At 35.1% G+C, this 21,580-nt stretch overlaps 3 protein-coding genes across 8 annotated transcripts; 2 read left to right on the top strand and 1 right to left on the bottom strand.

Moving 5' to 3' along the window:
• Positions 1-55: 55 nt before the first annotated feature.
• Positions 56-4,056, top strand: LOC105288021. The gene is made up of 5 exons (XM_026971177.1): positions 56-306; positions 401-2,535; positions 2,675-3,319; positions 3,396-3,633; positions 3,724-4,056. Exons 2-5 carry the CDS (start codon positions 410-412, stop codon positions 3,985-3,987), a joined length of 3,273 nt encoding a protein of 1,090 aa, XP_026826978.1. The 5' UTR covers positions 56-306; positions 401-409; the 3' UTR covers positions 3,988-4,056.
• A 546-nt stretch (positions 4,057-4,602) lies between these two features.
• Positions 4,603-9,946, top strand: LOC105288018 (CSC1-like protein 2). The gene is made up of 12 exons (XM_011353963.3): positions 4,603-4,795; positions 5,302-5,428; positions 5,504-5,721; positions 5,794-6,070; positions 6,224-6,327; positions 6,451-6,643; positions 6,739-6,853; positions 6,921-7,117; positions 7,315-7,641; positions 7,837-8,112; positions 8,195-8,428; positions 8,612-9,946. The coding sequence occupies exons 1-12, from the start codon at positions 4,776-4,778 to the stop codon at positions 8,810-8,812; spliced, it is 2,289 nt and encodes a 762-aa protein (XP_011352265.1). The 5' UTR covers positions 4,603-4,775; the 3' UTR covers positions 8,813-9,946.
• A 1,081-nt stretch (positions 9,947-11,027) lies between these two features.
• Positions 11,028-18,415, bottom strand: LOC105288017 (histone-lysine N-methyltransferase NSD2). 6 transcript variants are annotated; one of them, XM_011353960.3, is made up of 14 exons: positions 17,810-18,415; positions 17,280-17,547; positions 16,721-17,127; positions 16,207-16,645; positions 15,925-16,137; positions 15,672-15,841; positions 15,268-15,586; positions 14,961-15,183; positions 14,668-14,851; positions 14,159-14,588; positions 13,790-14,066; positions 13,482-13,720; positions 12,924-13,141; positions 11,029-11,384 (listed from the first exon to the last, which is right to left on the bottom strand). In XM_011353960.3, exons 1-14 carry the CDS (start codon positions 18,011-18,013, stop codon positions 11,172-11,174), a joined length of 3,804 nt encoding a protein of 1,267 aa, XP_011352262.2. In that variant the 5' UTR covers positions 18,014-18,415; the 3' UTR covers positions 11,029-11,171. The 6 variants fall into 6 exon arrangements, 5 of the variants coding, with proteins under 5 accessions (XP_011352261.2, XP_011352262.2, XP_011352260.2 ...); XR_895533.3 differs by adding an exon at positions 11,919-12,032 and having other exon boundaries at positions 11,350-11,384; positions 15,925-16,645; positions 17,810-18,414; XM_011353959.3 differs by having other exon boundaries at positions 11,028-11,384; positions 15,672-15,838; positions 15,925-16,645.
• Positions 18,416-21,580: the final 3,165 nt, after the last annotated feature.

The raw sequence follows: 21,580 nt of genomic DNA, 5'->3' as shown, positions 1-21,580 counted from the left end.
ACGCGATCTCAGCGCTCGCAGCAGGATTACGCGTACTAATTTTCATCATGGCGCAATCCATGATGTTTGTGTCAAGATGGCCGTTGTATAAATAAGCAGTAAGTGGAATGGAAGAAAACTTATTTGACAGTTAATGATTTGATTGATGTATGAAAGTGGTGATGTGCGGCGGTAATTGTTGTTTGCAACATTAAACTGGATTAAACTCAACGAGAACGTTGACGAGAACGGATGTTTTCCAACGCACTTGAGTAATGTAACTCATATACTTTTGTGTGCATACATACTGCGTTGTATGTGTCACAAGTACGTAATAACAATATATAAATTAGTGATAATTGTATATAATAATAATAATAATAATATATATATAGTAATATTACCAATATGATGATATTAGGTTAGGATCATGAGTCCCAATAAGAGAAAGATGATTGTATCAGATGAGTCAGAAGAGGACGACAGCTTCAAGCATCGACGTAGCTCTCTGCAAGTCAATTTGAGTTACAGCACAGATTTAACGGACTCCGGTAATGGATCTCTCTGGAAAACGGAAATCGCGAACGATGAAAGGGAAACGAATAAAACTCAAATTGGTAGAAGATTGTCGAGAAGCAAGACTACCCACAAAAAGAAGAATCGTCAATCTGATTGTGAGGAGAATGTTGTAAATGATAGCAGAAAACCACTTTGTAAAGAGAGAATACCATTGAAACGTCTCACGATAGATTTGGAGGACGTAAGCATTAAAGAGAAAACTCTTGAAACAAACTGCAAACGTTTAAAAGATGCTATTTTGAACAAGACTAAAGAGATATTTGATAGACAGAACGAGCTCTCGATAAAAACAGCGGTGGTACTTGGGAGTGAGAAAAATCACTGTATGAGTAGCACACATGAGGTAGAAAATGATGCTGAGGACAAATTAGTTATTATGTTAGATACAACAATCAATTTAGAGAACAAAGCAACTGTATTAAAACACAAACAACACACTGTGAATAATCAGCAAAGAGAGAATGGATGTTCTGGTATTACTGCTACACCTACAAGCAGCGGCAAACAAAACTCTATGAGAACTCTGGATAAATCTAGATTATCTCAAAGGCTATTATTTGTCGAGCCAGCGGATAAGCAAAAATGTAGAATTATAGAAGATATTATTTTGGAAAAAAAGTTTCCGTTGCTGTCGCTTTGGCAAGCAGATCCAGGCAACAGTCCTATATTGAGTAGCAGCAGCAACCGAAGACTCAGCTTGTCCAAGTCACGTTCGCAAAGTCAATTTGAAAACCACAACAGCACGTACTCGGCTGTACGGTGTGATCAAAGCGTCAACATAGGTGCGCCCATTACTTGCTCTACTTTCATTGAGGATGATGAAATAGATGGAAAAAGAAATAAGACTGTATGTGAAGTAGACAGGTATACACATACTACAAATAAGACAATATCCATGGAAATGACCTCTGAGATTAATGGTGTTGGTATCCAAATAAGTCAGAATACATTTCTGCAAAATAAGAATTTAAATACAAAGAATTATATAAAAAATGACATGGAGAAAGATTCCAAAGAAAACGGTTTGAAAGAAAGTAAAAACGCAACTGTACAGAAACTAGAGGACGATACTTCTGCCATGAAGAAACTTATTGCACACTCTCACTCGCTCAATGTAAACGTTGTGAACGATCAAGATATGGAGAGTATGTGCATAGACACATGTGTACCTAAACAACTATCCATTGAACAGATTGAAGTCATTAGAAAATCACGTAATATATTGCAAACACACGAACATGATAATGTTACTCGGAATCAAAACAAGAGACAACGTACTTTATCTTTGTCTGATAGTGATGACACAATCCGATCATCTTTAAATGTAAACACTTCGTTAGACACAATGACCACGGCTAGCAAAGCGAGGAATGTTCAGAAATTAAACGAATGCAACAGAATTATTGATAACAATCAAGAGTTTACAACAACCAACAATAAAGAGCCAGTAGCTTTGGAAAATCAGCGTAAAACGATAGATTCTGTATGGACTTTATTGCAAATGAATACATCTGTAGACTCCATACGCAAAACATGGCGAAAAAGTAATTCTCTTAGTGAACAATCGTCGATCCAAGACAAACACGTTGATGATTTAATGGGAAATCATTCAAGTGTAGATGGATGTTCATCCGCGTCAGAAAATAAAGAAGAAGATGTCGACTCGTTGGAGAACATCAGTTTAATTGAAAGATTAAGAAATATCTCAACACGAAAGCAAATTTCTGAAAGGAGTAATAACAAGAAAAGAACAGATAATGGATTTAGTAACATAATAAATGTTAAATGTCACAACAACGAGCGTGTGAATAACAGTGGAGATAGTTATGTTGCAGCTACTCCATATCCGATAAGTCGTTCAGTACTGCTCAAATCACAGTTAAGGTACAAAACGCAAACTTTCGGTAGCAGTACAGCATCTAGTAGCAATAATATAAATTCGGTCATTACCGAAGAAGGTGGTGATAAGTCCGCTGTGTAAGTATACAAACGTACAATGTATACTGTACTTGTTACGCGTACTTTGAGTTACTTTGAGTGTGCCGCCCTTTCATTTATATAATTTTGTATACTTATTATAAAATGGACTAATGTGCTTTTTTTTTTCTAATGTTAGATATCCAAAAGCAGTTCCAAATGAGGTTCCTGTATCAAACAAAACGTCAAAAACAAATGAAGCTGACAAAATTATTTTAGAAAATAGACGAAATAAAACAGCGTCCAAAATAGAGGAGAAAATAATTACTCCGCAAAACACAGAATGTAGCCCAACGAGAAAGGGCAGAAAAAAATTATTGCCACTTTATGAAAATTCTCAATTGTGTTCTCTTACTCCTTTGGAAGAGAATACATCCGAGTGTACATCTGAGAGTCCGATATCTGTAAAAAAGAATAAAATATTAAAGAAAAAGCAGCCAAAGAGAAAATTAGCGGATAGCAAGAATAAGACAAGCGTCACACGTAACATTGTGAACGAAGAAACATGGTCAGATAGTGATTATGATACATTTAAGAATAAGAAAAAAGAGGAAAAGAAAAGACGAAAACCAAGGAAGGTTGTTAGCAAGAAGATTGTCATCAAGAAATTTGCCGAAGAAAATGTGTTGAACATATTGAAAAAGAACGAACAAGATGAAAGAGATCGAACAACAGAAAATAGAGATTCCTTAGATGATTTCGTAAATAATCGTACAATATCTACTCAATGGAATAAATATAAATCGCAAAAGATCGTCATTGTGACGACTGGTTTATCGAAAGGGTAAGGGAAATTTATAGATTAAACCGCTTGTCTTACAATTTTGTCTTATTTCACAAAAAACTATTATGCTATGTAGGGATAAAAATTTGGTGAAGAGCATCATCAAATCTCTCGGCGCAGCAGAGATGGAATTGAATGTATCAAGACGAACAACTCACGTTGTAAGCACAGGAGTGCGTACGATGAATCTGCTTCGTGGAATAATAAGGGGCTGTTGGCTCATTACTTTGGAATGGGTTCTCAAATCCTTGGAGAACAACGCGTGGTTAAATCCAGAAGAGTTTGAGATGAAACATTTCTCTAAAGCTGTACAAGTAAGATTATGCATGTATTATGATTATAGAACATGTATAAGTCTCGTAAGTACACGTGCATTACGCAATGTGAATATCTGAATTTCGCAGGAGAATCGGAAAGACAGGCAATTATTCGGACCATCGTATATCCCAGAATTATTTACCGCATGTGGATTCATATATGTTGAACACAAAACCACAGTGCCGTGTGATACACTTAAGGAACTTGTAAAAACAGCTGGCGGCCACATTACCGAGAATGTCAAGTTTGCTAAAATTATCATTGGTGAAAATGGTTTGAAAGAGACCTGGGTTATAGATTCTATCACAACCGGTGAATTACAATTGAGTAAACTTTATGAAAGAAAGTAGACGAATATACATATATGTATACATACAAGAATAGCCTTTCTGGAGAAGAATATATACATTTCAAACATATTTTTATTATGGCTCATTGTCAGAGAAGACATTGGTATATTAATTATTTTTTTACCTCTTGTTTTTTTTTTTACTAATCATGTACAGTTATATATCTCTTTGTAACTTAAATTTATACATAAATATCTATTTTTTTATTATATATTATTAACATCATGTAAAATATATGTATACATAATCTAATATGTATACATAATTTATAAAACAATGTTACTGAAGATAAACGATATTATACATATCACACACATCTATATATATATATATATATATATAAAATATATATTGTCACATTTTCTATAGCTCTGTCTTGAATCTCATTTCTTTTACCTAATCCATAAACGGAATGAAAAATCGTAAACGCGTGCGCGCGTGATACGAGCACGTGACGTCAAGGGGTGGGGTTCACTTAGCGCTACAAATGCTTCGAAAAACACTAGTGTCCTAGTGTCTATTCTTCTTTCCATTTGAAAGAAGAAAAAAGATAGAAAATGTTTTGAAGCATTTGTAGCGCTAAATGGACTACACCCAAAACCCAACAGTTGAAATGACGTTTCGGAGACAAAGCAGAATCAGGTTGGGTTAAGTCAGGTTACGCTCGCGGGTCACATTTGTCCGACTTAACAGCACTCGGCATGCGATGTGTCAAATTGACACGAGTTCGCTAACATGCCCCTTCGTATTTGTTTAACGGTACACTGATTCGCGCGTCTCAATCAACCATGGATTACTTCTTCGAAAAGTAAGTGACAGGCTCGCAACGTAACAATCGCACGATTCTTATTTTGATGATTGCGCGACGTTCTTAGCTGCTTTAGACGCTTATCATATTTATCTTTCGCCGTGTTCAGTACCGTGACAGTGTATGCCCACAATTCATGCATCGTTTGAAACGATGTTTGCAGAAGCTCTTAGCAGGCACGAAAAAATAATGAAATAGCATGTTGTGTCATAGCTGAACGCAAGGTTTAACATATTATTTTCAGTTACACTCTACTTTCCTTTTTACTAACACATTTTTCTACACGCATAGATAATGCGTTACAATTAGTACAATTAATGCAATTAGCGTTTGACACTAATGGCATACGATGAATCCTCAGCACTTTGGTAAATAAAGTTCTGAGATAATGGTACATGATAATGGTATATGTTGTACATTGCATACATAACATAGTTATTACTACATAGCTATCTTTCGTTTTAGCGTCATGCTTTTATTACAATATCTTTTGATTTATTTTGCAGTATATCTATGCACGATGCTCCTTCTGCAGATAAATGTATTCCGTTTCCCAGAAACAATAGAACAATAATCACGGATGTGTATGCAGGAATACCTGAAAACTTGTTGCTAAATGTAATAGGATTCCTGGTAAGAAAATTTGCCTTATTATCATGTGAAACAATTGAAAACATTTATATGGTATAATGGGATATTGTTTGACAGTTCTTAGTTATTTTATTTGGCCTGCTACGTAAAAAGGCATGGAATTATGGGCGTCTGGCACTACTACACAAGTCTGATAACAGATGGATGGAGTTGTTCTATGGCGTCAATGAAAACAGAGACATCGATCCCTTATGCATAGATGCTTCCATCAATTCTCAATTCTCGCACTTGGATAGAGGATTTCTCTCGTGGATAGTTACCGCTTTTAAGATTACGTTAGTATTCACGTGTCTCGTCGTTTATGTATGACTTGACGATATACGTTTAGTTTACTTTTATAATTGCAGCGACGAGGAATTGTTACAACGCGCAGGCCCTGATGGATTATTGTATATTTTATTCGAGCGTTGTTTAATTATATTGACCATCATGATGCTCGTAGTATCGTTATGTATAGCTTTACCCATAAATTTCCATGGTAATATGCAAGGCGACAGCGCGACATTTAGTCATACAACTTTATCAAATCTAGATCCCTCCTCTTCTTTGATTTGGGTGCACACGATATTGATCTTATCTTATCTGCCCGTCGGTGGATTTGTTATGAGACGTTGTTTGAAACAGGTATAATGTATAATGTATAATAATTGTTGCATACTACTTATTGCATATTCAGTTTAAGATTTTCTTTACTATTTTTTTCTTTTTTTTTTTATATTAAGAATATACTTAGAGACATGTATATAACATTACATGAGAATTTTGTCTTATGTACAGATACGAGATACTAGACCTACTGGAGAACTTGCAGCTAGAACATTATTGATCACAGATATACCAAAACATCAATGCACTATTGAGATTCTTACTGAATATTTCAAGTAAGTGGAAAAAGATCTTTCTAATCGTAAAATCCTTTGTTGATATTGCGCAATGCCAATGCCGCAATGCCAATGGAAATTTGCAGATATTCACGTAATTTCACGTATTAATAATTCTTCCAGAGAGGCATTTCCTACTTTAACAGTGGAGGATATTACATTAGCTCATGATATTAAGCGCCTTTCAAAGCTAGATGCAGAAAGAGATTGCGCGGAACAGGCACGCTTATATTGCGAAAATTATGCCAAGAAGAGGGAACCCTTGAAAATGTATCCGTACCCATGCGGTCAAGTTCTTGGACATTGTTGCAAAAAGGCAAGTATATTAGTAAAAGTGTGGAGACATAAAATTAATAAATTAATTACGGATAAATGATCTTTAATGGGAAATTGAAACTATTATATTTGCAGCAAGTGGATGCTCAAGAATTCTATAGCAATGAGGAAATACGATTGACAGCACTAGTTGAAGAAGAAAGGAAGGTGGCACTCAGTAAACCTCTTGGTGTAGCTTTTGTAACTCTAGGTATTTTGTTATTACATAAAAATATTTCTAACAATTGGCGAGGAAATTCACGATGAATAATTGATAGGTACACCCGGTGCGGCCAAAACTATGCGTAAACAGTTGAGATCTTCGCCGACTATAAGATGGATCGTGGAATACGCACCGATGCCGTCAGACATATTTTGGGAAAATCTCAGTATTCCAAGGCCATGCTGGTATCTAAATGCCGTATTAATAAATTTCGCTTTGGGCATCATACTGTTTTTCCTTACTACACCGGCCGTAAGTCAATTTCTTTTAAATTCGAATACATTATACAGAAATATAAGAAAATTGTTACGCACATGGGAAAAATGCTGTAAGATTTATCGTAAATTGCAAATTGTATAACGTTTGAAGCTTTGAGCAGTTTCTTTATCTACATGATATATATATATATATATATATATATATATATATATCATATTTATTTATTATAGGTCATAGTAACGACGGTCAACAAACTACCACTTACTGGAGAAATTAAAAACTTGAGTCCAGTAGTGTCGTCCTTTTTACCTACCGTGTTGTTGATCAGCGTGGCTGCTCTGATGCCCGTTCTAGTCGCGAGAAGCGAATCGCTCGTGAGGCATTGGACCAGGAGCAGCTTAAATCGTGCCGTTATGAGGAAAACGTTACTTCTCTTGCTGCTGATGGTACTTATATTACCTAGTTTAGGTTTAACCAGTGCTGAAGCATTTTTACTTTGGACCGTGCATGCCCGAAATGACACAGCGCGATGGGAGTGCGTATTTTTGCCAGATCAGGTAAAGTATCTCCATATTATAACAATTACTTATTATAAAAACATCGTATTGATTTATTTTAAACTAATGATATTAATTTTATATATCAAGTCTTGTTATCTTGTACAAATATTTGCGCTACAAAGATATTTGTAGAGGAAAACAAAATTTTTTTGTTTTTAGAGGACTTATACAAGAATGTGTGTGAACTTTCAGGGTGCTCTTTTCGTAAATTACGTCATTACTGCGGCCTTACTCGGAAGCGGATTAGAATTGGTCAGATTTCCGGAACTCGCGCTTTACAGTTTTAGGCTCTGCATAGCCCGCAGCCGAGCGGAAAGGATACACGTCAGAAAAGCGGTGTTGTGGGAGTTCCCGCTGGGAGCTCATTACGCGTGGTTGCTATTAGTTTTCACTATGACAACCGTTTACAGCCTGGCCTGTCCTTTGATCACTCCTTTCGGTCTGCTGTATCTTGTTGTCAAACACTTGGTACTTGGACATTTGACAGTATTTTGCTATCATGATACTCGTTTCGGATAAATTTTTCACGAATCCATCATCTCGGTCTTAGGTGGACAGACATAATTTATGCTTTGCTTACGGACCCAGCATCGGTGGCGGTCAGTTGGCTGGTGCTGCGGTAGGTGCTGCGGGAGCTGCGCCAGTTTTAGCGCAAGCTGCTCTTTTAGCCTTAGGTCTAGTAAGGAGAGGCTTGTCTCCATTAGCTGCGGTACAACTTACTGGTCTGTGTGCGAGTATTCTGGGTCTGGTAACCGGTGCTACGTTGCCCTTAACAAAATCCAAGGTATTATAATTTAAATAGTTTCAATTATACATATATTTGAATATAGAAACTTTGTCGATAGACAAAAAAGAGTAAAATCGCATTTTATTAGGAAAATTAGAAATTTAAATAGACCGGCTTAAATAGAGTCTCTTCTTTCTAAGTAAGCATAATTTTTAAGTAATAGTTAATTAATTCTTTTAGGCACAAGCAGCAAAAAGAGACCTTTCGACGGGTCAAAATTTCGTCGCACCAGTATTGCGAAAGAATCCGACATTGCTCGAGGAGACTATATCAACTGCTTCAAATTCGGAAGGTAATTTACCAAGCCCACAAAATACTACTTCCTCGATACAAGAAAGTCCAAAGCTTTACCAAAACTATGGCAGTGAACAGAGAGTTTAATATATGTGTCTAATATATGCACGAATAGCAGTGCTTTATAATAATTCATTTAGTAAGTTATAAAAAAAAGCAGCACATTCCAATATAATTAATATTAGTAAGATAATCATACAATTTAGGGAAATTATACGGCACAAGTAATGTACATTCTAAACACATTTTCTTACACGGAACTATGATGTTCTATAATACAAATTAGTACAATTAATTTAAAAACGAGATCTGCAAAATGATGCTTTAGAGTTTAGAATCACTATGCTTACTCTTACTTTACCGTATTTTACATAGTATAATCATACTTATAAATTTTCATTTTCATACAATGTTTAACAATTTGTGATAAGTATAAAACATGATTGTATTGTATCGATATTATCGATTGCTTATAATGTAAGTTAGGAATATTGAGAACGATATAACGCCTTAAACTAGCAATATATTTAGTAATCGCTATTTAATGAATCTCAGAAAGAACAATATCTAGAACAAGATCTACCTTATCATTTTAAACTTAATCGTATTAAACGATTATTTCAACTTAATCTGTTTGTTACATTTAATATTACTATTCATTCTTACGTCATATTTGCATAAACTCTTATCGTGTAATAAAAACACAGGGCAAGGAACAAATGTATACATTATACATAAAGTATCCTTTGATCTATAACTTGTAGTGATATTCATTTATTGCGCATAATATTGTTAATATTTTCATAAAAGGATATGACAAATAATTTGCGTTATATAGTGTACATATATATATATATATATATATATATATATATATATACACACATACATACATATACATCAGCTTTTAGCAAATTTGATAGCTATAATAATTGTTAATGTAATAGTTTATAATGATTCGGTAGATCGGCTGTCTTTAAACATTGTACTGCGATAATATTGCGACATAGAAAATTTACATATATACAAATATATGGCTAAGCAGGATGTTTTATTTCATTATGAGAATTATATAAGAGAATGTATGTAATATTTGATGTATTTTTTATCCTGTTTATACGGAGGTGAGATACATTTCAGTTACATATGTGTATACACAGTACATTTTTCAACTTATATATATGTACATAAAGATATTAAAAATTTGGAATCAGAGATTAACTTGGCCTAGTTCATGTACAATCCTTCAACTTTCTCTATAATAAAATGTCCATGAAGGACAGTAAACATGTATATGTATATGTACACAATTCCTTAACGATTATGAACTTTTATGGTATATAATCAATTGATGTAGTCTCGATATGTTTTTAGATACTTGGGAAATTTAGCTATTTGATGAAGCTAGTGTCTTATAAAATTGATAATTAAATATTAAATAAAAGTCAAACAGAAAGTATTCCGTTTTAATTTATTACTATTAGAATATAATTATCGCTCAGTTATTTTATAAATATATTTTATTACTAATTATCCTATACATGTATAAAAATTAAATGTTTCTCGAAACACGAGGCAGTGAAAGTATTTATTGCAAATTTAAAGAAAAAATAATGAGTGACTTATTTCAATGTCTGTCCTGTTATAATTTTACACTCGATTGTCTTTTTATGCGATTCTTTCTAAATTATGTGATTTCTTTTTGCGTGGAACATGTCTACCGCATAAAAAGAAAGTCGAGTACATTTATATACATATATATATATATATATACATATACATATATATATATATATATATATATAATTATTTTTATCATAAAATGATATAAATAATTATATGTGATATATGGATAGGAATTGCATAAACTTGCAACAATGTCTTTACTTGGCCTTGTTAACATGTAATGTAATTTCAAAAAGAAAAATAGATTTAATTATCTCTATTTTGATGTTGTAAGTATGCATTATTTAAAGTTGATATGATTAGTGCCTTGAGAATATAAGCAAATTTTGTAAGTCTAATCTACTTTAACTTTAATTATTTGAATATATATATATATATATATATATATATTCAATATATATATATATATATATATATATATATATATTCAAATAATTAAAGTTAAAGTAGATTAGACTTACAAAATTTGCTTATATTCTCAAGGCACTAATCATATCAACTTTAAATAATGCATACTTACAACATCAAAATAGAGATAATTAAATCTATTTTTCTTTTTGAAATTACATTACATGTTAACAAGGCCAAGTAAAGACATTGTTGCAAGTTTATGCAATTCCTATCCATATATCACATATAATTATTTATATCATTTTATGATAAAAATAATTACTGCATATAATAATGTGATAATTAATAGTTGCGTATGAATTAGCAAACATTATTCATAACGAGATTTCATTAAATGACAAAAGGGAATTTACTCAACCAAGCTACCGCCAATTATGGCTTGTAACTGACTAGACGTAAGATTATTTAACTCTTTCACTTGAGTTTCTTCCCTTTGCGATTTATGTAATGTCTTTTTCTTCAATGTCTTTGAATTTTCATCAGACGACTTAAAATTAGTTTCGAGATTGTTCTCTTCTTCTTCCTTCTGGGATTCTTCACTCTCTTCGCTGCTTGGCTGAACCTACGAGGCACATTGTAGCTTAAAATGATCTTCAGAAGAATGTAATATAATTTTGAAAAATTATTTGCATAATAATTAAAAAATAGATATTAAAGATAACAAATAAAACAATTATATAATAAAAGGATCATTATACATATAGAGTATTTCAGTATGAATAACAATTTTCTTTCTTACTTCTTGAATCAGAAAACCTAAATCATAACGAATATAAAACGCAAATTTTCAAACATTAACTTGGAAAATAATCATTTGCACTGTTAAATTTAGATTGTATTTATCTTCAAGAAGCAAAAAAGGGGAAAAGGGTTCATGTACGTTAGAATGTATCGAATCACGTAATATAATATAATAAGAGAGAAATATAAAATGGACGTGATAAAACGTGTGTGTTTAGTGAAAAAAACAATTAAACATATTTATAAACTATTAATATTTGCAATTAAATAGTAAGCATGACTGAGTGAGTATCAGTATTAAGAACTCACATAGTGCAAGAAATATTGTTTGCAAACACTGAACATTACTACTCACCATGTTATTCTGCAAATAATAATTTGGAATAAATTTGCTTCTTCTAGTAGTATCTAGTATTAGTTGAGAGTGATACACTCATTCACAAACTACCATTATCCGTATCAAATTCAACTACAGCACACAGTGAAAATACATCCTTACTTGCAAGTACAGAGTTAAGTAAAAGGAAAGGATAGGGATGTTAGGAAATGATAATAAAAAATAATAAAAAAAGAATTTAGGTATTTTCTGTCTTTTTGTTCTCTCTCTCTCTCTCTCGCGCGCGCGCGCGTTCTCTCTTTCCGCCTCCGTCTTTTGTAGTACACTATGTTCAAATATTACAAGATAATCTTTATCATATTACAGAATTACAGCAATGATCGTTGCTCTTCTTATATATATATATATATATACTCTCTCTCTCTCTCTATATATATATATATATATATAGAGTAATTATGATATAATTCAAGTGCAAACATTTTTTGATACGTCATATAATACAGATATAAAATGATTGTACAAAAAAAATATGTTATAACTTGTATTATATATCCTTTATACGTGCCAATTGTGTAATTTTGTCAATATTGAAACACTTTAAAAGAATTACATTTTTATACATATGAATCTGATGTAAAATAAGATACACATTGTCAAGCGAACAAGACTATGGTTCCTTTGATAAATTACAAACGCATTTATAATTTTGACTTTTTTGTTTTTTACACATTATTCTCTAGCCTCTGACGAAATATTTGTTGCGCGTAACAAAGTGTATTACTGATCTCGAATATGTTATTCAACATAAAAATGTTCTCTCATGCTTTACCACCACCGATACGCGGCTAAATCAATTGTGCGCAAATAATACAAAGATTTATAAATAAGGATACAAAACGCCATTTGCATCGCAAATGTATGAAGCCTTTCTATGTGAAGCTATAATATACGCAAACAGAATCTGCATTGGACAATTGCAGATTTTTACTATATTGACACAGATAGGGAGCAAGGTCTCACCTCTATAATAGAAACCCTTGGTGATGGTTCTCGCGTCGCTATTTTTTCCATTACGATCGGACTACTGGAACTCGTGGACGAGTACTCTTTATCCGTCTCGTTATCATTATCCGAATCTTCTTTCTCATCTTCGACAGTCTTCTGTAGATCCACGTTCTCGTGCACCTTACATACGATACCCCTCTCACTATCATCAAATAAGTTACCGTCGAAATGTACTAAAACAACAAGAGACAACAGAATTCAGTTTAATCTTTATGATGCATACATGCATATTAGAAATATCACGTACGTATAGACTGTTTTCTTTTCATAGTATTACTTTTTGCTAATTTCAAGAGAATTTTTTTTAGCGAAAATGTTGAATTTTCGCAAAGTAAATTTTAAAAGTAAATTTTAATTCAATTGATTGGATCTTGAAACTGATTCAAAAATGATTGCGTCGATTTTCTTTCTTGCAATTTAAAATTTCATCAAAATATTTTCATTTTAGTCTTTAGAAAAGTTTGTAATAAATAAAGGAAATGGTCTTAGGATGTTCGGATGTGTGTGACATACCTTGACAGAAGGCAGTGCTGCAGAAAGAACAATGTATCGTCGTTCGACGGTCGCATTCTAGGCAGTGATGCCAAGGGCAATTGAAGTTGGGTTGCGTGTCGTCGATTTTTACGCACGTTACGTGATACTTTCTCTTACATGTTCTTCGCGAACAAATGATCGATCTGCTTGAATCCAATATTTCTTGTCCGCATCGCCAGCACAAGAGCTTTCTCCTACTCATGGAAGAGCAACGAGAACTGCCAACATATTGATTGCATGATGAACAGTAAAAATAAAAAATATGTAAAATGTGTTTATAAATATACCTTCTTCGTCTCGACTTGTCTTTCCTTGGTTGTACAATTGCTTTCGATTGCACAGGTGATTGTACAATTGACTGCTTTTGTGCCTTTAAACCAATAAAGCCGCTACAATTTGGTGCACCGCAGAGGCACGGCTTCCGCGTTTCCCCATCGGACGCCAAGTTGTAGTTAAACGTCAGCTCCTCGCCGGATTCTATGTCACGTAAGGCGAACAGACCAATACGCGTGTCTCCGTTCACCGTCCATTTCTGCGTCTCGCAGTTCGGTGCACATGAATGATCTGTAAACAAGCAAGCAAACAAACAAACAAACAACGATCTCGTTATCGTTGGGAACGCCGATTCGATATTTCGACATTTTCGGCACACTCACTCATAAATCGGCTCAAATTCCCCTTGGGTTCCGCGTCAATCGTTCTGTTGTTGTCGATCGTAAGAAAATAAAAATTTTCATTTTTCAGTTCCTTCTTTCGATGCAGTCTACACTTATACTCTGCTTCATCTATGACTTCACCGACGTATTCGATAACAAATTGTCCCGCTTTGATATCCTCTAACGTTCTCAGACCCCAACCACGGCCCACTGTATGAAATGGCTTCATCTCCGGATATTGCCGAAGAACAAACGACTGATTCATACATTTTGGTCCGGCTGGACATATTCCCGGACTACATTCGACCAACAGTATACGGTTCAGACAATCGGTACCAGGTGCGCAGGGATTATCCCAATTAGGATCGCACTCGCATGCCACGATACTTTCGACTTCGGCCGGTTTCACGTTGCCCACTGGTTTGTTAACCTGTACGTACGTTTCATTAACACTTACGTGATAAATTACATATAATCTTTTTCGATATCATAATTCAAAATCACCGTACTTTTAATTTTACATATGGAGGCGGCTTCAATCTTTTCGGTTCTTTAGTTATAGATCGCTGTTCTTTCAACTGCTGATGTAATTTGTTTGCTTCTTTTAAAGCTATTCGAAATTTATTATCCATCTTTTTACCTATAGGTAGTTTCATATTTGCGTCCCCATCCTGATACAAAAAAGCTCGGCCTCTGAAGGAGTTAGCAAATGGAAGAAATAAGTATTTATTAGATCGATGGTGTGTGTGTGTGTATATATATATGTATTATGTTTAACAGAAAAAGAAATATTTCTATTTACCTATGCACCCAATAATAATCATTAGACCCCAAAAACATTACGCAAAATTTACCAGGACTATGAGATATAGCCTTTACTTTTTCAGGGATTTCCTGCGGATAACATATACGAGATGGCCACCACCGATAATGACCGAGTTTCACCCACACGACTTCTCCGTACAAGGGCAGCCTCCCTGTCTCACAGTCTTCGCAGAAAAATCCACCGTCAGGTGCATTTATACCTTAAATTAAATTTAAAATATTCATATTACATGATTAACATTATTATATAAAAGCTCGTTTGGATGGAAAATCGAGTGAATTACCGAGACATTCCAAATGAAAAGAAGTAGGACACGTATCGCAACAAATGAGACTGCCGCCACGTGTACACAAAAAGCACCACGCTGCATTCAACGGAGGATATGGTGCTTTGTAGTGCTTTGGGCATACAATTTGGCTAGCCGTCAGAATCGTTGAACCAGCAGGCAGACATGACGTGGACGCGTGATAAGATGAGGGGCAGCGAACGCATCTTGCGATTTTTTCATTCGGAGCACGTGAGTGATTATCCTGAGGATTGTCGGAGCTGCAGGTGTGGCACACGTGATACGGACACGTCAAACGTCCACCTTGCCAATGCGACTGACATACAGAAACGTTTATCGTTATCGTTATCGTTGTCGTTGTAGCAAAATAATTCGTTAATCGATCATTTGCAAGACTCTACCTGAGGCCACGAATTTAAACACTTGGAATGATAATGCTTTCCGCAGGCCGGCACGATACACCTGATACGATCTCCTTCTCTCTCGTTGCATATGAAACAAGCGGGTGCTACGCCAGATAAGCAATCGATGCATTTGAACATTTCGTCCTCTTGATCCTCAGTTTTACCTACTTCAATTCAATTTAATTCAATTAAACATGGATAATTATAGATCAACAATTATAGATCATAATAGTTGAGAAAAAATCATTACCGCTATTCTCATGTTCGCCGTTAATGCTTCTCTTGATTACGTTCAAGTCATCGAGTATCTTATCGTCCGTGATATTCTCGTCACCAGAGTGCTCTGGACTAGATTCCCCAGGTTTCACGCAAGATAGATGGAAGTAGGAATAACAAGGTCCCTTACATCTCGTTAGTTTCCCCGTCTTCTCGCAAATTTGACAAACTTTCTCCTGCTTCAAACCTTTAAAGATATTATACCGTCTACCACGTTTCGCTTCTGAAACAGAACTTTCCTCTTTGTCAACCTTACTTCTCATTCTCTTGTTTGTTTCCTTCACACTCGTGTCAGTTTCGATCGATGTGTCGTCCTCGTGATCGGAAGAATTTTCTTTCTGCGATTGCGAACTACTGCTGTCGCGCGTCATGTACGATCGATATTTCTTTCGAAAAGTCGTATCCATATTGTCCCAAGTTTTCCGCAAATACTTTTTAATGTCTTGTTCCGACGCGTTTGGATATTCATCCACCAACAAATCTTTATTTCGCTCGTAATAGACCTCGAACACACCATCCTCATCTTCCTCTTTTCGGTCGACTCTCGTGTTGTCTTGGCTACCTTTATGACTCGAAGGCAAAGAATCCGAGTATAATTTCAAATCGGTTTTCCCATTTACAACCCGTGATGTTCTCGACTTTGATGCTTCTGATTTACGTGTCTTCGACACTTCCGATTTTTCTGCATCAAATACCTGTAAAGAAATATGATTCATCATATTACGTGCAGATAAAGATTAGATTTACATTTAATACGTGATTTTCATTACATTATCGTATTTAGCGCGTTTCGCATCAGGTCCATTATCTTGCTCATTCGAATATTTTCTCTTATTTTTGTTTTTCTCATCAACATTCGATGTCTTTCTCTCCCTAGTTCTTGAGACTTTAATTTTTGGTGCAAACGTCTCGGCTCTCTGTTCAATTGTCATATGCTTCACCGCTGTCGCTTCCTCAACGGCATTGTCCCATTTCCTTTGTGCTCCTTGTTTCACGATAAAAGCCGCAGCATATTTCGCGTCCTTTTTCTTCATTTCCGCCGTCAGTGATTCCGATAACTTCAGAAAATCAGCGAGACCCGTAAATTCCATCACACAATTTGCAGAAACCCAATTATGCCGTTCTTTGTCTCCAAAATACTGAACGTGTATCATTAAGATATTTGATCTAGTTGCGACTATAAGGAATACAAGAGAAAACAACCATTTTTTCATCAATCCTTTTCATTTTATATAATTTCATTTATACATTTTTATTATAAATTCTCTAGCATTATTGCTTTTGGCATTCTTAGATGAATTTAAAATAAAATGTGTTTGAAAAACTTACTTCGTAATTTATGGTATGTCATTGTAGTTGGATCCAATGTTACGACACAAGGCCAAAATGGGAAGTTGCCGACTCTTGCCCATGCTAATTGTCCTACCTTCCAGTGGCATTCAACATTAGCAGTGACTTTTGAAGGCAAGATATCCTCCGCTACATCATTACTAGTAGAACCAGCAGTTTCATCGATGCTGCTAGTGGTATTATTTTCACCTATACTTTCATTATCCATAGTAGTAGAGTTCCATTGTCTACGTGTCTTTGGCATCTTCTGTAAAATCATAAGACCGATGAATATTACATCCTACGATATGCAGATAGTAATTTATCTAACATTTACTTCCAAAGAACAGTTTTTATATTTAAGAAATAATATCTTTACAAGTGTATAATAAATATTCAATTATCTATCTAATATTAGAAAATTTATGTACTTTTCAACTTTCAACTAAAAATATACATAAAATCAACATGTTGATTACATCATTATCCAAGCATTTTATTAAACGTAGGAAAAGATAGATATACAAAACCTGTGCTAAAATAACAGCGTTATTCATGTTAGGCGTGGGTTTTAACATTCTACCATAACGGCTTCTGCCGAGCAAACCGTTGCAATTGACGTATGAGCTTTCTTGACCGTTACACGCATCCTCGCTCGCAGCGACGGTGCTCTTGCCAGACTGTGCATGAGCTGACACGGATGCCTTTGTGACCTCTGTGCTAATGGAATTCATAACTCGGCGATCAGTATGGCATTTTCAGATTCTCATGTCCTGAACGTCGTGAACGATGCAAGTGCATCGACTCCTTCAACGGCAACTGCCTATGAAAGTCACGGAATACCAGTGGTAGAGGCTCACGAGTTAAAAACAATTTCCATCACCGCGCTAGCACTAGCAGCGTGCCTCGAGTTTCAAGGGTTATCTCTTTTTTCGCAAACGACGCAGTCTATCTCACCCGGAGCACGAGTATCGGCTTCCGTGCCACGAGGACCTCCACTTAATACTGATTTCTGTCTCCTTGGCCACCTCAATTGTTATGATAATAATGAATTATAGGTGCACCTCGCGGACCTCCTAAAGTAGAATGCGCGTTTCCCGCGATTTTGGACGAGTTTGCCCGCCGCGTTCTTTAGAAAGTTACTAGCTCGGCGAAGCGACGCGCTTACATCTTTATTTGGTGACTGCCAATGAGAAACCTGATCCCCCTTCTCTTCCCACTAACTTCCCACTAACTTGCTTTAAAAAAACTAACCTTCGCAAATATTTGATAAATATCGATTTCTCTCTCTCTCTCTCTCTGTATTATAATTACTGCATAAAAACATTTATCTTGGTGGATTTGTTTTGCTGCGAAGAAATAAACTTTGCAGACGTGATAGATACTTGTATTTTACTTTTTATGAATTCTGATTCTCAAATTGTGAATAAACACTAGCAAAGGACGCAAATCGACATAAAGGCTGATTCACAGTCCATTCTTATGAGATCGTTTTATGTAAAATAATTTATATAAAAAGTTTTATTACTACTAAGCTTATTATAACGATCTTATGAATATCGACTTTTGTGTGGCCTATTCCTAGTTCCTACGTCTATGCTAGAAGGCATTCATGTAAGTTTCCAAGTATAGGATGCTCATCTATACATGTTTTTATCCACGCTTCTAATAATTTGAAAGCTGTGAGGGCACTGCATGAGGGCGTGACGTGAGGCGGTTTAATAAGACACAAAAAAAGTGTTTACTTCATTTTATAAAAAAAATTTGAATTTCTTCTATTTGCTCATCTTTTTATTCATTATTAAAAATATCGTTATCGATATACTTCATATTGCGAGTATTGAGTTAGCAATTGTATGAAACTGTAGCATTATCCCGGCGGCAGTTCGGCGATGGATTTGACAAGTGGATGCGCGAGACTGGTAACTATCGAGGAAAAATCGAATTTTCGTGATCGTTCAGCTTGTTTATTCGACACAACATTATTCTTCTCATGTAGACACATACACGTTACACACATAGACGACGGAATAACATCAAATAGTTTGCAACGAGTTTCGTAATTTCGTTACCGCTGTCGCGGATACCATTCATTTCTTATGTTAGTTCGCACGCGATCCATCGCAGTAACCTGCGGATATATATCTCGTGACTATATTTATTCTGTGATCTTTTATCAATACTTCTTTCGTTGCAATCGCGCGAAACATGTCCGCAAGCTTCGACAATTCGTGTTACAATACAATCTCGCAGCGAATTCAAGTTGGCGATTTTTGGGGCCGTCGTCGTTCACTCAGAAACGCGTAAAAGCGTAAATATAAACTAGTGCGGTCTTCCCCTCCTCCTTTAATATTTAATCTATCCAGATGTCTTCGCTCGCGGAAGATTTTTAGCCGCCCTAAAACTATCATCTTCTCATCCCCCAGTAATATAAGTTCTCCCCAATAAGATTAACCGCACGATATAACAATGACTAAAAGCAAAAAACACGCTCTAAGATTTAAACCTTGTCGTTAAAACTCTTCTTTTTTTTTAAATCTTGTTTTGATTATTACAGGCATCAAAATCGGACCCATACACCAGCTTGTTAGATATCTAGTGATACAACGATACGACGTTAAATAGGTATGTGTGCAGACCTTACAGACTTTACGGTTTTACGATAAACGTGGGAGGCTGCCGCCCGAGAAACTATAAATGTAACGTTAATACATATAGACAAGCACCGTCCAACACCTTCCTGACAAAGCTGTCGTTGTAATCAAGATTCAGAATGGCGCGAAATCTATCTCGATCTATCTCGTTTGTTTAACAATGTCTCACTGCCGTTTTTAATAACGCGGGGAAGGTTTTGCGCTTCTTTGTTGCTTATTGTCTGTTCACAATAGCAGCCGCCAACGAATACTTTGCTACATATCGCACTTTTCTTTTTTCTTTAACGCGTCCATTGCGAGAACATCGTTGCGGACCATGAGAATTACGAAAACGAACAATACGCACGACGATACTTGTAGCTTAATTTCATGCTTGTGTCCTTATGCAATTTTCTTTTTCGTGTTACGTTATCAGACATCATGCAAAGAATGAATAAATCAAAGGAAATTGACAAAGAAACTTCGAAGCTGCAAATTGCTTCGAACTTTTTCTTATCTTCGAAATGTTATTGTCATTCTTTATATTTCATCTATGTAAATAATTCCAAGAATAATAATTTGCTATATTATGTTATGCAATGAGAAGAGCATCCCGAGAAATTAAAAAGAAAAGGAAATTCTCTCATTCTCATTGTTATCTCTGATTTTCAGAAATCGGACAATTTATAACGATGCAAGGTAACAGAATCACTTGATTCACTTATTGCACGAGTCTGAGAAAGCATAAACAACGGTAACTACGAATCGCGTCGTGTCTTCCGTGATGGTGAGTTAACAATCCTGATTAATTACAATTCGTTTATCGGATAACTGTTTTCTGTGACTGGTATCGTATATTATTTCCGTGTCTGCCGGAAGCACCTGTCGCGTACAACCGACAAAGCGCGATACACTCGTATATTTTTCCCTTATGATTCGCTTCGATTAACGCAGTCACGTTGATTGCATCTGCAATTCGTATGATAAAGCCTCGGCACCGGCCGTCGCCGGCCGAGCCGATACGGACTGAGTAGTTACACGAGAGACTTACGCAAATAATCGCGGTATCGCGCATACTTTCTCTCTCTCTCTGCCGCTCTTCTCTATAATAACCATACAGTCTGCTACTTCCTCAACGCTATAATTCGCTCAAGGACTTTGTTTCTCTCTGAAGTCGAAGGATTGAGAGAATAATTCGTTGTTACGGTGTTAATCTCTTTCGTTGGAATTAAGAGCTTACTGTAATACTCGTGCTACCAGTGATAATGGTAATTTTTCTTAACAGTTTGCATTATGCCCCATCAAGGTAGAATTTAAAAGATTTTCTTTCTTCATTTAACTGTAAAATTTCATTGAATTCTCTAAAAAGTTATTGACAAAATTCTCGTAAAAAGAATTGAGCGAGTTTTTAAATAGATAAAAAAAGAAAGAAAATTTTTATTAATAAAAATAAAACTGACAATTGTTTTTATTAAATAGAAAAGCTATCTTGAAACGGTACAAGTTTACTTTACATTTTATTTGAAATTTTTGCAAGAAGCTGTCTTGCATTAATTGAATCGCTAATTCTTTAACGTTCTATTATCTAATGTATTATATTACTACTCTCTCTCGGACTATAGTTTTGCAAAATGTTTGTATACGTAAATTAATGTACGTAGTATACAG

This window comes from Ooceraea biroi, chromosome 7 (assembly GCF_003672135.1).
Source record: "Ooceraea biroi isolate clonal line C1 chromosome 7, Obir_v5.4, whole genome shotgun sequence".
NCBI lineage: Eukaryota > Metazoa > Arthropoda > Insecta > Hymenoptera > Formicidae > Ooceraea > Ooceraea biroi.
The sequence above is the reverse complement of the archived record's forward strand: the minus strand, read 5'-3'. Positions and strand labels throughout refer to the sequence as shown.

Coding starts and splice junctions, on each gene's coding strand:
- LOC105288018 (XM_011353963.3), top strand. CDS start 4,776: ATGGATTACTTCTTCGAAAA. Junction 4,796..5,301: donor ATGGATTACTTCTTCGAAAA/GTAAGTGACAGG, acceptor TTTATTTTGCAG/TATATCTATGCACGATGCTC. Junction 7,642..7,836: donor GCGTATTTTTGCCAGATCAG/GTAAAGTATCTC, acceptor GTGAACTTTCAG/GGTGCTCTTTTCGTAAATTA.
- LOC105288017 (XM_011353958.3), bottom strand. CDS start 18,013: ATGAATTCCATTAGCACAGAGGTCACAAAGGCATCCGTGTCAGCTCAT. Junction 15,842..15,924: donor CGGCGAACATGAGAATAGCG/GTAATGATTTTT, acceptor ATTGAATTGAAG/TAGGTAAAACTGAGGATCAA. Junction 14,589..14,667: donor CTCCATATGTAAAATTAAAA/GTACGGTGATTT, acceptor ACGTACGTACAG/GTTAACAAACCAGTGGGCAA.
- LOC105288021 (XM_026971177.1), top strand. CDS start 410: ATGAGTCCCAATAAGAGAAAGATGATTGTATCAGATGAGTCAGAAGAG. Junction 2,536..2,674: donor GGTGGTGATAAGTCCGCTGT/GTAAGTATACAA, acceptor TTCTAATGTTAG/ATATCCAAAAGCAGTTCCAA. Junction 3,634..3,723: donor ATTTCTCTAAAGCTGTACAA/GTAAGATTATGC, acceptor TGAATTTCGCAG/GAGAATCGGAAAGACAGGCA.